At 39.3% G+C, this 13109-nt stretch overlaps 1 protein-coding gene across 2 annotated transcripts; it reads right to left on the bottom strand.

The window, feature by feature from the left end:
- Nucleotides 1–3052: 3052 nt before the first annotated feature.
- LOC18020569 (THO complex subunit 5B) lies at nt 3053–6613 on the bottom strand. Of its 2 annotated transcripts, XM_006403264.2 has the most exons (8): nt 6214–6613; nt 5837–6127; nt 5428–5764; nt 5011–5348; nt 4659–4918; nt 3820–4411; nt 3612–3746; nt 3053–3532 (listed from the first exon to the last, which is right to left on the bottom strand). In XM_006403264.2, the coding sequence occupies exons 1-8, from the start codon at nt 6463–6465 to the stop codon at nt 3266–3268; spliced, it is 2472 nt and encodes an 823-aa protein (XP_006403327.1). In that variant the 5' UTR covers nt 6466–6613; the 3' UTR covers nt 3053–3265. The 2 variants fall into 2 exon arrangements, with proteins under 2 accessions (XP_006403327.1, XP_024013260.1); XM_024157492.1 differs by lacking the exons at nt 3053–3532; nt 3612–3746 and having other exon boundaries at nt 3960–4411; nt 4644–4918.
- Between the last annotated feature and the right edge of the window lie 6496 nt (nt 6614–13109).

The raw sequence follows: 13109 nt of genomic DNA, 5'->3' as shown, positions 1-13109 counted from the left end.
TTTTTTTTTTCGACTAAACAAATTTATTAATAACGAAACAAGTTTACAAAGTCATTACAGAAACTAAGCAAATTATTACATAAACAGATATATGCGTCATGAAAATTGATAGAACTAAGAAGTGAATTTGACGATGCTTTTTTTTGAAATCTTACTCGCTAACGGATGATAAAATCCGTTATTTTCCTCCTCTGTAATCGATCTTCTTATGCGAAGTTTGTGCTTGGCTATCTTTTTTTTTGTAGAAACTCCAATTTGCACATCGCATTACAAAACCCAATGCTTTCGTTGATAGCTCCAAACAATCAACATTTTGATACCAATTAGTCCGTATCAGTGTCGTTTTGAAAAATAGTGACTTTGATTTCCTCTTGATACGATCCCAAATGAACAATAATCCGTCAGGTTGACCTTCTTCGTCGACTTTATAGCCACCAATTCCCGGATTGAAAATCCAAATTACATACCCGAACCATAAGATTCTAGGTAATGAAATTTGCTGAGAACGTCGCTTCAATCTCAGACCAATTTGAGTACTTTGGTTCAAAGAATAAATCCAAACGATCTCAGAAACATTACACCGGCAGAACCACCGTGATGGACACCCGAAGGAAACTCCAAGGAGGAGAAGAAGGGTGGTTATTGAGAACCAAAATAAAGACACGAAGAAAGGGAAAGACGAGAAATGTTGCATCTGTCGTGTATCTCGTTCTTTCGTTACCACACAGATCTCTTCTGCAACAGATCTCTTCTGCAACGAGAATCTTGAAGATGAAGTCGATGAGACAAAAGACGGAGAGCATGATAGTGACATCGGACGCATCTTTTGGCATGGCTTGGGTCCGTGCTTTGAGTCCGGTGAGAACGAAAATTCCAGAGTCGATAACCAAACCGATTCTGAAACACATCAGATCCCACCACGTCAACCATTTCTTCGTCTCACTATCCCTACACACCTTCATCCCATGAATTTCATTGAGACAAGTAAACGATCTATGAGTATTTATTTATATATCTAAGAATTAAAACAGAGAAGTAAAGAGTACGACCGACGCCGGCTCCGGCGTCGGCCGGTGATATCACGAGTAAAAACTGTGTTAATCGCCTTAACAGTCGCCTATTGGGAGAAAAGCGGTTTCCTTTTGACTGGTTAGGTTACTAATTATGAACACTTAATTATTTTTGTTTTTAGTTTTACACCATTTTATCGAATTAAAAAATTTGATTAATTGAAAGAGAGTACAGTTGTATTTAAGATTTGTTTCAAACGAAAAAAAATATTCTAGCAATAAGTCCACTTTTTACTAAACAACGAATCACCTCCGCACTCAACCATGCATCAACTTAAAGCATTCGGAGTATAATCATACACAATGCAATACAATATCGTTGAGAGCAAAACGTACACGTTCAAACAAATACTATAAAAAAACAATTTAACTAAACAACTTAGAATGTTGCTTTTGTATGAATTGCTTATAGGATTCTTTGACTTTTCGCAAGGTTCGGAATTTTCATAAATTATTTAAGTAGCTATTAAGGCTAACGAGTCTTAAGACAATGGTCAAAAGTTAACCACATCCATATGGATCTATAGATGATGAATCTATGATCAACAACAGCTTCTTTGAATTCAGGTATGCTGTCGAAGACTTGTCCTAGGCGAAGCTCTCCACTTCCTTTTTTGCAGCCGACGTATCTTCTTCCACCATCCTCACAATCAGAATTAGGAGGAGTATCTTCACATGTATCAGGTTGTCGTTCTTCTTCCTCCGCTACAGCTTGTTCCTCTTGCAAATCATCATCTCCATTTTTTTCACCATTCTCATTATCTTCTTCAGATACGGGATCTTCGACAGGCGTTTCATCATGAGCAATGTATCTGACGTCAGAATCTGCAGCTTCATTTGGATTAACCCTAGCAGCAACTCCATCATCAACATTTTCACTCTCCATAAAAATATCAACTACTTTTGTCCAGAACACTTCTTCACACATTCTCTGAAATGTTGCAGTTCCATTGCAGAGAACTTTCAGATCCGACAGCTTCTCGTATGGAAGTTTGTACCAAATTCTTTGTCCACACAAAGAGATCTCCAACGCATTCATCATGTTAGCAAACAACGCCTTCGCAGGACTTGTTACTGAGTGAACCTCTCCACCAACATATGTCGTAGTGTTGTTCTCAGAGATTTCAAACTTTCCATTGTAGTAAATTTGAAACAACACATCGTTCGAATTGAACAGAGATAAACAGAAAATCAGATCAGATAGAACATACTATGTGATTAAACAAAACAGAATATTAGACTTTTTTAACTATGTAATAACTTCAGTTACTAGCTAGTTTATAATACGCATATCTTATCGAAATCAAATTTTAAAACATGAAAACAATAAACAACTTAACAACACAATCTACAACTACCTAAACGAGATGCTCTGTTTTGTTTAAAATATATATTCGGTCTACTTGGTAGTGGAAACTGAGAGTTGTATTCCTTTTAAAATTTTGGTTATCACTTGGTAGTCAAATCTAATTTTGACTGAAATAAAGACGGCTTATTGTTTACCTCATCTCTCCAACACCTAAACGAGATGCTCTGCAAACTATTACACTTCGTCAACAGTGATTTTGCAGTGACAATTTTCAAAGTTGCAAAAGAGCAATGAGAGGAAGAGATCGAAAGAGAAAGGTATATGAAGAGTGAAAGAAGTTAGGTTTCTTGTGACTTATGTTTATCTAAACGACATAGTTTTAAATCCTAGCCACCAAACGACGTCGTTTTGCGCATGAAAACAGAGTAATTTTGCGGTTCTTAAAACGACGACGTTGCTAATGTGTCATCCATGTCGACAAGATTTCACGGAGAGTTATCGATCGGAGGTTTTAGCACAAAAGTCAAAGTTCAGGTATGTGATTCAAAATATACATAAGTTCATTCATGTTTGTTTTTGCACTTGTAGTAAAGTCGAGTCTAAATTTAACATCTTCCCAAAGTTAAGGTAAGAAATAGCCAATTATCCGATGCTCACTCAATAACCCTTTCAGTTCAATAAACCACAATTCTTAAGACCAATGTGAAAGTCTCTCGATCGCACATTAGACATGAAAACTTATCCACCATTAAAAAATGTTCGATACTACCAACTAGGCAGAAACTAAAAAATTAGGAACCAGGCAAAGCAAAAATTGTTAACTTAAGAAGCTAGTATTGTAATACTATGGAAACATAATATAGAGAAGTGAGTGGCGATGCTGTCTCTAGCATGGATAACCCGAGGCGCATTCTCGATCCTTCCAAGAGATCATTTTCCGGTGATCTCTTCCTCTGAATGATCTCACAAGAAGCTTACCATCTACAGGCTTGCACAAGCCGACATCAACCACACTTGTGGCTGTTCCTCTTTTGGAATCTGGAGATGGATCGTCCACGTAATAATCGAACAACATTGCCAAGCATCTTATTTGATGAGATAAGAGACAGTTTTCTTGACATGAAGGTACTATCTTCAGCATATGAAGATTCACCTGATACCAACAAGAAAAAGTTAAGAAGGTATTATTGCTGTTGGTATCATCGACTGAAGATTGATATATTGTTACTTACCTCTGCTTCCATAGCTCGTAGTTCATTGTAATAGTCACTTTCATTTGTCCCGTTGTCATTTCCGGAAGAAGTAGAAGCATGGAGAGACAGAGAAAACAAAGGAGGTCGAAGAGGATACTCCATGCTAATATTGACCTGCCAATATAACTCCATTTAACACTTGAGAATGCAACGGATATAGGGGAAGATAGTGTTTTTTAGAAGTTACCTTTGCATCTAACTTCCACAACTTTCCACCATCTGTTTTTCTTGAGAACACAAACGCAAACTCTCTCGCACCATAATCCACCCATGAATTATCAGCTTTCTCTGGGCACAACGCTTCCACATGTGCATCGATTGTTCCTGCTGGCTCATCTACTTCACTATCATCATCCAGAACTAGATCCAAATCATCCTCGTATTTCTTGAAACTCGGTAACTTTCCTTTGCTAACTGGAGAATCTAGGTTCTTTGTCATCAAAGCCAACTGCCTGGACCTCGCTAGATCAGATACTTTTGATGGGGTATGATTAGAATTGGTTGTCAAAGCTGCAGCTGTGACCAAAGAGGGAAGTTCTCCGTCTTCCCGTATACTTTCGTGATCTTCCTTACCAGGAATAGATCTTCCATCTACATCGATTTCCATAGGTTCTGGAACTTGTTCCGTACTATTCAGAGTCGGAGAGTGCAACTTACTAGCTGAAGATCGTATAAGTAACCAGGAATCTAAAGAACAGAGAACCTTGTGCAATGCCCAAGGAGCTTCTGCGCAGTTTACAACAGGCAACTCGTGCTTCATAAGCATATCAAGCTGCTCCCTGCAAAGCAAGTATAAAAATTCCAAGGTATTCAATGAAAGTAAAATTATCAGCAGTAATAATTACCCATAGAATCTCTTGAAGGGAAAATTGTTGACAGCCAAGTTATATAGAAAACCAAACTATCATATGATTTAAGCATATGCTGATACCAATATTCGGATTATCATGATGCCTACAAATCTTCTGGAATTCTTTGCATAGTGTTCTTTAATCAAGACGGAAAACATACAGAGTGGAGACTCACGCAAGAGCCAGATGCGCTTTTTTCCGCGAGCGAATTCTTTGCAGAACTGTTTGCACCCTATGCTGCTGGCGATACAATGAGAGATCAGGCACAAACGCATCACTTTTAGCTGAGTCGACGTTATGAATATCTTGGCCAAGTACAATCGGTGACAATTCTGGTAAAATGTCAATCCCCGCCAAATGTTGTACCCATTTATAAGGCCTCGAAGTTCTGTTCTCATCAAATGCTTGACCATCACCAAGGATAAGCTTGGTCGACTGCATGGGACACCAGCGATAGAGTCGTCAAAAGTCACAAGTAAGAAAACTGAAACACGAAGACGAAAAGGAAAAAAAAATAAAAAGTTTACCTGATGAGGAGGCTCAAGTCCAGCATCGTCTGGAAACAAGTTACAAAGTATGTTCTTCTCAGGTCCGTCCTGAGACCCTTCAACGCCAACACATACAACATTCAACTTCAACAAGTACTCGAACTTGAGAATGACAAGCTTGAGGGATTTTGTATAGTCAATCTTATCGTCATATACGTGAAGAAGAATTCTGAGAGGGTGGACTTGATATAACCCTGCCTTGTCAGAACCTTCTTTGCTAGTAACTTTCTTAGGTCGCTTTCTTCTCCTCTGTCCATCATCATCATCATCAGGTCCATCATCCTCCAACCTAGAACTCTCTGTGTTATTAGACATACCTGAAAACAATCAAGCACCAAATCAGCATCCATTTCGATTTCACCCTCTGAAGACAGTAAGCTTTCTACAATAGCTTACCGGAGTCCTTCTTTGATTGCTGCCGAGCATAAGCTTGAGCATCCTTGAGGCTCCCAACTACCTCCAAATCAATCCTCTCTTCAAAAGCTTCCTTTTGTGCCAAGAGCTGTGAGTATATTACGTAAAGCGGAGGAGGAAGCAGCTCAGCGAGATTATGCTGCTTAAGCTTCTTCGTGTGATGTATACCCAACTGGTTCTGTACTGGAAGCGATGCTTTCTTTAGAGACTTGAGGTGTAGAGGAAGACTCAACAGAAACTTCTTACGCTCTGCAATGGTTTCCAGTAAACTCTTCTTCTGCTGCTCCAATCTCGCTCGATGCTTACACAGTTCTTTCCGCTGAATAAAAAACGTAAACGTTCAATCTCTTCCACCAATAACATGATTGAACACTGAGCTTAATCAAACTACCTGATGAAGCTCAAAACTGAGCCTCTTGGGCATCAAAACATGGGAACTATCAGTCGAGAGGGAACGATCCTTGATAGTTTCAGGAGCGTCTCGGAGAAAATCTTGTTCGGGGACGAGATCGATGTCTGGGTACTTGGATTTGAAATCTCTGCAAGCTTTAATAGCTTTGACGTAATGGCTCTTCTCGTACATGAGATTGTGCAATTGCAGCGTCGTGAAATCGACTGGTGCTTTCGCTCGTTCCGTCTCCGCCTTGACTTTATCTTCCTCCGTCAGAATCGCGCGATTTGCCTAAGAAAACAGGAAACGAAATACCGAAACCCTAAGTTTGTTTCGTGGTTGGGGAGATCTAGGCGGTTTAAAGAGAAAATCCTAACCTGACGAAGATTAACGAAGTTGAGGAACATCTGTGTGAGGAGTTCTCGAATCTCAGATTTATGGTTTCCTTGTTTTTTGATGGTGAGCATCCTCGCGACGATTTCTTCCACGGAGGTTTTGCTCTCTCGAAGCAACTCCAGTGGAGATTTCTCGGCGACCTCTCGCGGCGGTGCCAAAGTATCCGTCGTTACTTCCGGCCTCGGAAACTCATCGGCCGTCACCATTCCTTCCTCTATTTCGCCGTCCTCCATTGCCTTAGTTAGACTCTTTTTTGCCCCTTTGTCCGGTCACGCTCCCTAACTTCTGTCAAGGATTTTGTGATTTTTTTCCTCTAACCGGTTAGTTGCCCAGAGAAAAAAAATAGCCATTAGCCAAAAAATACTTCTCTCACGTTTGCGAAACTAAAAAACTAATTTCAAGTAAATCATATTTTGTGTTAGGTGTATTCGCGCATGACTAAAAAGTTCATCAATATAGATCAGAAAATCTGGATTTCGATTAATTACTAAAAAAACGATTTATTAACAAATATGCAGATTAATAGAAATAAATTTACATGAAATTTTTAGCATGGTATAAGTAGAACCGTAGCATAGTATAAGTAGAACCGTTTCACTCAAATGTTTATATAACAATAAAACTATCTGCTGTAAATTGTTTTTGTAATTGTAATAGTTCTTATAGTTTATAATAGATTAATAAATTAATGTTAAAAAACACTAAGTAAATAATTTTATTAGTAACTAGGTAAAAAAGTGAAAAGTTGCGTTAAGCGTCAAAATATCGTAATATAAGATGGTTTTATTTATATTGTAGTATTCAAAATTTCACTAAACGCTAATTAAACAGTTAGATATGTCAACCATATCAACATTTTGTAGCAAATATTTTCATTTTTTGAATTATAATAAGCTGATTTGTAAGGATCGCGATTTCTGTAATTATGACTATGTTTGCCACACTAAGTCCAGCGGATTAGTGGACTGGCCAATATTTTTAGTATTTCATATTGTACATTAAAAAAAATCTATGAAATGAGAGATTGTATACGAATATTTATTGAGATGATAAGTGAATAGACCTATAGTATTTCAAGAACAAGGAAAATATTTTATATACAGAAAATTCCATATAAAATCCTTAACTTAATTTCAATGAGCTTTTGTATATCCTCAACTTTTTTCTATATGTTGATTTGCGATTGTATGTGGTATGCAAAATTAAGAAAAACAATCAGAGATTTAGTTAACATCAAGGCCCCTTTATTAATCAAACGGAAAACTTCTGGCTCCATCAGAGTCTTTGACGAATCGGCCTCAACCAAAAAACAAAGCCCATACCGAGCCCACTCAAAAAGAAACTCATTATCTTCAAACACAAGTCTTCAACAGTAACAAAAAGGATAAGTATCATCTCTGGTCAAAAGTAGTCAAAAGTACAGAGACTCCAGCTGCCACTGTCCAGACACACAATCGCTTTGAAATGTTAACGGAGTGTGTGTAACGTTTGTGACATGTATTTTGCTTTGTCGTCTTTCCTTTTGAGTTTTGAGTATCTTCCTTGTTCTCACTCTATATAGTCTCTTAAAAGCTCTGTATTTGACAAGTTATGAAGGTTGAGTAATAAAAGTTAAATTTTTTCGTTGTCTTTCAAGTTCTATTTACACTTTCATGGTATCAGAGCCAGGTTCATCCTCGGAGACAACAATGGCAAACGACACACAGATTCAATCAACCCCTCCAGGTTCTGAGAACTCTACACCTAACCCGACTCCGGCAGCTCCGGTTCGAGTTACACAGGGCCAGGATCGAGCTTCTCCGGCTGCAGATCGAGCACAGGCTGCGCCAAACATGTCAACTCTGCCGCTTTTCCGAGCTCTACCGTTCAATACATCTATGCAACTGCTTCCTCCAGCACCTGTTTGTCACCTCTGAACATCTCACACTTTGTGACGATGAAGATGTCAGCCTACAACTACTTGATGTGGAAGTCGCAGATGGAGATCTGGTTGTCAAGTCAGCATCTTGTCGGTCAAGTCATTGGAGCCACTCCGAGACCTCCTGCAACAACAACTGTGCGATTGGATCTATGCTTTCTGATATGCATAATCCAGAGCTTCTTGTCTGGTTGCAAAATGAGCAAACCATGCTTGGGTGGATTTTTGGCTCTTTATCCGAAGAGGCTCTCCGGTCTGTCTTTGGGTTGAGGTCGTCTTAGGAAGTATGGCTTTCCTTTGCTCAAAAGTACAATCGAGTGTCACTCACCAGAAAGTTAGATATCCAAAGGCGTATTCAGACTACTGCTAAGGGAACTAGGTCTTTGTCTGTGTATCTTGGGGAGATTAACGACTTGTGTGACCAGCTCTAGTCTATAGGAATACCGATTTCTGAACAGGAAAAGATATATGGTGTCTTACACGATTTAGAACGCAAGTATGAGTCCATAGTTAATTTCATCGAAAACTCTATGGATTCTCACTTTGGCTTGTCTTTTGAGGATGTAGTTCATAAGCTTATGGGATTTGAGGACAAACTTCAAAGCTATGTCACGTCTTCTGAAACTGTTACTCCTCACCTGGCCTTTCAAACTGAGAAGGGTGATGATCTCAACACTCGTGATGGAAGTCCAACAGGTTACATCAACACTAACACTCAAACTGCTCGTGGTGGATATTGAAATGTTGGCTGAGGTGGTTATTCTAATGGTGGCCGTGGTAGAGATTCCTACTCCACCTAAGGCCGGGGCTTTCAGCAACAGTTCCCTGCCAACTCCACAAACAACAACAAGCCTACTTGTCAGATTTGTGGTCGGTATGGACATTCTGCCTTCAAGTGCTACAATCGCTTTGACAGGAACTACGAACCTCAATATGTTCAGAAAGCTTTAGCTGCACTGCGAGTTGCTGATTCTGGTCAATCACCTGGTTTATAGTGGTATCCGGATACTGGGGCTATGACTCATGTCACTAGTTCAGTCTCTCAACTTCAACAAGCTCAGCCTTACTCTGGTGATGACTCGGTAATGGTTGGAAATGGAGATTTCCTTCCCATTACTCACATTGGATCCACTACTCTGCCTACTTCTCAAGGTATTATTCCCTTACATGATGTGCTAGTTTGTCCTGATATTGCTAAGTCATTGCTGTCAGATTCTAAATTGACCTTGGATTTTCCATGTGAGTTCACCTTTGATTCTGACTCTGTTGTTGTTAAGGACAAGAGAACAAAGCAGATGTTAGCTCACGGAAGTAGACTTAATGACTTGTATGTGCTGGAGAACCCACAGTTTATGGCCTTCTACTCCCCACAGTAACACAGCACAAGTCTTGAAGTATGGCATCAACGGCTTGGACACCCAAATAAGGAGCTTCTTCAGCATCTTGCAAGTCGTAGTTAAATAGTGATGAATAAGACTATCTCTCGCATGTGTGAGACATGTCAGTTGGGTAAATACAGTAGGCTGTCTTTTCTTTCTTCCGAGTTTGTAGCCTCACGTCCTCTGGAACGTATCCATAGTGACTTATGGGGACCATCTCCTATAATCTCGAACCAAGGGTTTCAATACTATGTCATCTTTATTGATAATTTTTCAAAGTTCACTTGGTTTTATCCCCTTAAGAGAAAATCTGATTTCTACTCTGTCTTCCTTACATTTCAAGCGTTTGTTGAAAGACAACTACAATATAAGTTTCAGGTCTTTCAGAGTGACGTGAGGGGGTGAATGCACTAGCACAAAATTCTTGGCTCATCTTCAAACATGTGGCATCAAACATCTTCTCTCATGTCCTCATACACCACAGCAAAATGGTTTGGCTGAGAGAAAACATCGACACATAAGAGAACTGGGATTAGCTATGATGTTTCAAAGCAAGGTGCCACAACACTTGTGGGTTGAGGAATTCTTCACGTCTTGTTTCCTTGGGAATCTGCTTCCGTATACAGCTCACAGTGAGAAACAAAGCCCCTTTGAGCTGTTATATGAAAAACCACCGGTTTAAACTTCTCTCAGAGTATTTGGTTGCTCGTGTTATCCATATCTCAGGCCATATGCCAAAAATAAATTTGATTCCAAGTCTCTCCACTGTGTATTTCTTGGGTATAACGAGAAATATAAAGGATATAGATATCTATATCCTCCTACAGGCAAAGTGTTCATCAGCCGACATGTGCTTTTTGATGAACTTACTTTCCCTTTTGCAGATAAGTACAGGGAGTTCCAGTCTCACACCTCTGTTAGTCTCTCTTCTTGGAACTTCGGGATTCGAAAACACATCTGGCTCCATCTACAACTCCTGTCTCATCATCTTCTACACAAGTCTTGTCAGATGATTTGGTTCTCCTTCCAAGTTCAGACGCTTCTTCACTTCCTCCACCTTTGATGACTACTTCCTCTACAGAGAATAGTTCTGAGTGTACGGCGGGCTTAGAACTCGATCCTATTGGCAACAGCTATTCCTCTGTATCTGGAAGGACAGTTTCATCAAGGAGTACTTCGAGTTCAACACGTTCTGATAGTCCATCAAGGTCTGTAACAGTTCAAGAACAGGGTTCCATAATAGTTCATGAGCCATTTTCTGTTGATGTAATGCAAAATCAGTCCAGTCTCTCTAATAACAATGTTCATCCCATGGTTACATGAGCTAAAGATGGGATTGTAAAGCCAAATCCGAGATATGTACTTTTCACTGTTAGAAGTACATATCCTGAGCCAAAAACAGTGAAGTCTGCTATCAAAGATCCATTATGGACTGAGGCTATGGGAGTTGAACATGGAACTCTCAAAGAGACCAACACTTGGGACCTTGTTCCTCCTGATATTGCTGAGAATATATTAGGCTGCCGATGGATATACAACAAAAAAACTAAAGGCAGATGGCAGCTTAGACAGATTGAAAGCTAGGCTAATTGCCAAGGAATACGATCAAGAAGAAGGAATAGAATTTCTCGAAACTTTCAGTTCTGTAGTAAGAACAGCCACAGTTAGGTCTGTTTTGCATGTTGCAGTTACTCAGAAGTGGGAAATCAAGCAGCTTGATGTACAAAATGCGTTTTTACATGGTGATCTCAAGGAAACTGTATACATGAAGCAACCCCCGGGTTTTGAGGATCCAGATAAACCTGATTATGTGTGTAAACTCAAGAAAGCCATCTATGGCCTTAAACAGGCTCCTCGTGCTTGGTTTGACAGGTTTAACACCTTCTTGATTGAGTATGGTTTTGTGTGTAGCATCCTAGATCTTTCTCTCTTTTTGTACATCAAAGGACAAAATGATATGTTGCTTTTACTCTATGTCGATGACATGGTTTTGACAGGGAACAACAGTGAGCTACTTCAACAATTTCTTGAGACACTAAACAAAGAGCTCAGAATGAAAAATATGGGAATTTTACATTACTTTCTCGGTATTCAAGCTCATTTTCACGATGCTGGGTTGTTCTTGAGCTAGGAAAAGTACATAATGGATCTGCTTGTTGCTGCTGGAATGGAAAACTGTGCCCCAATGCCAACCCATTTGCCTCTACAACTTGACAAAGTACCAGGTCTGGACAAGTTGTTCTCGGATCCTACTTACTTTAGGAGTCTTGCAAGTAAACTTCAGTATCTCACTTTAACACGATCAGATATTCAGTTTGCTGTGAATCTAGTGTGTCAAAAGATGCATCAACCAACTATGGATGACTTCAGTTTGCTTAAACGAATACTGCGGTATCTCAAAGGCACCTTTCAGATGGGAATTAACCTGAGTTCAGATACTGATTCAACTCTTTGTGCCTACAGTGACAGTAACTGGGCAAACTGTAAGGAAACCAGACATTCAACAGGTGGTTTATGTACATTTCTAGGCTCTAACATCATATCCTGGTCTGCAAAAAGGCATCCCACTATCTCAAGATCCTCTACTGAAGCCGAATACAGAACAATGTCAATTTCTGCCACAGAGCTCAAATGGATAAGCTCTCATTGCTTGATGCTATAGGACATCCTCAACCTGCACTTCCTGAGTTATACTGTGATAATCTTCTGCAGTTTACTTAACCGCCAATCCAGCTTTACACTCCAGGTCGAAGCACTTTGATGTTGATTTTCAGTATGTACGTGAAAGAGTTGCTCATGGAGCTCTTATGGTGAAACATGTGCCAAGGCATCAAAAACTGGCTGATGTGTTTACAAAGTCGCTGGCTCAAGAACCTTTCTTTGAGTTAAGATTCAAACTTGGCGTTGATTTGCCTACTACACCAAGTTTGAGGGGTTGTATTAATCAAACAGAAACACTTCTGGCTCCATCAGAGTCTTTGACGAATATGCCTCAAACAAAAGACGAAGCCCATACCGAGCCCACTCAAACAGAAGTTCATCATCTTCAAACACAAGTCTTCAACGGTAACAAAAGGGATAAGTATCCCCTCTGGTCAAAAGTAGTCAAGAGTACAGAGACTCCAGCTGCCACTATCCAGACACACAATCGCTTTGAAATGTTAACGGAGTGTGTGTAATGTTTGTGAAGTGTATTTTGCTTTGTGGTCTTTCCTTTAGGGTTTTGAGTGTCTTCCTTGTTCTCACTCTATATCTGGAAAGCTCTGTATTTGACAAGTTACGAAGGTTGAGTAATAAAAGTTGAATCTTTTCGTTGTCTTTCAAGTTCTGTTTTAAATTTCAACCTTCTTAATAGAGTTGGTGTTTTCATATATTTTGTTTGCATTAGATATTTAAACTTTGTGGCTGCTTTGCTTTGCACTTTAGGGTTAAATTGTTAATATTATTAAAAATAAAATGTTAAAAAGTTATAAGTTGTATTAACAAAATTTTTGACCTAAAAAGCTTGTTCCCATAACCAAAAAAAAAGGATAAAGAAAATAGAAACAAATTCTATGGGTATATGAAAGCTGTTTGCTTT

This window comes from Eutrema salsugineum, unplaced genomic scaffold, assembly GCF_000478725.1.
Source record: "Eutrema salsugineum unplaced genomic scaffold, Eutsalg1_0 scaffold_17, whole genome shotgun sequence".
NCBI lineage: Eukaryota > Viridiplantae > Streptophyta > Magnoliopsida > Brassicales > Brassicaceae > Eutrema > Eutrema salsugineum.
Note: the sequence above shows the minus strand (reverse complement) of the source record. Positions and strands in the feature narration are given on the sequence as shown.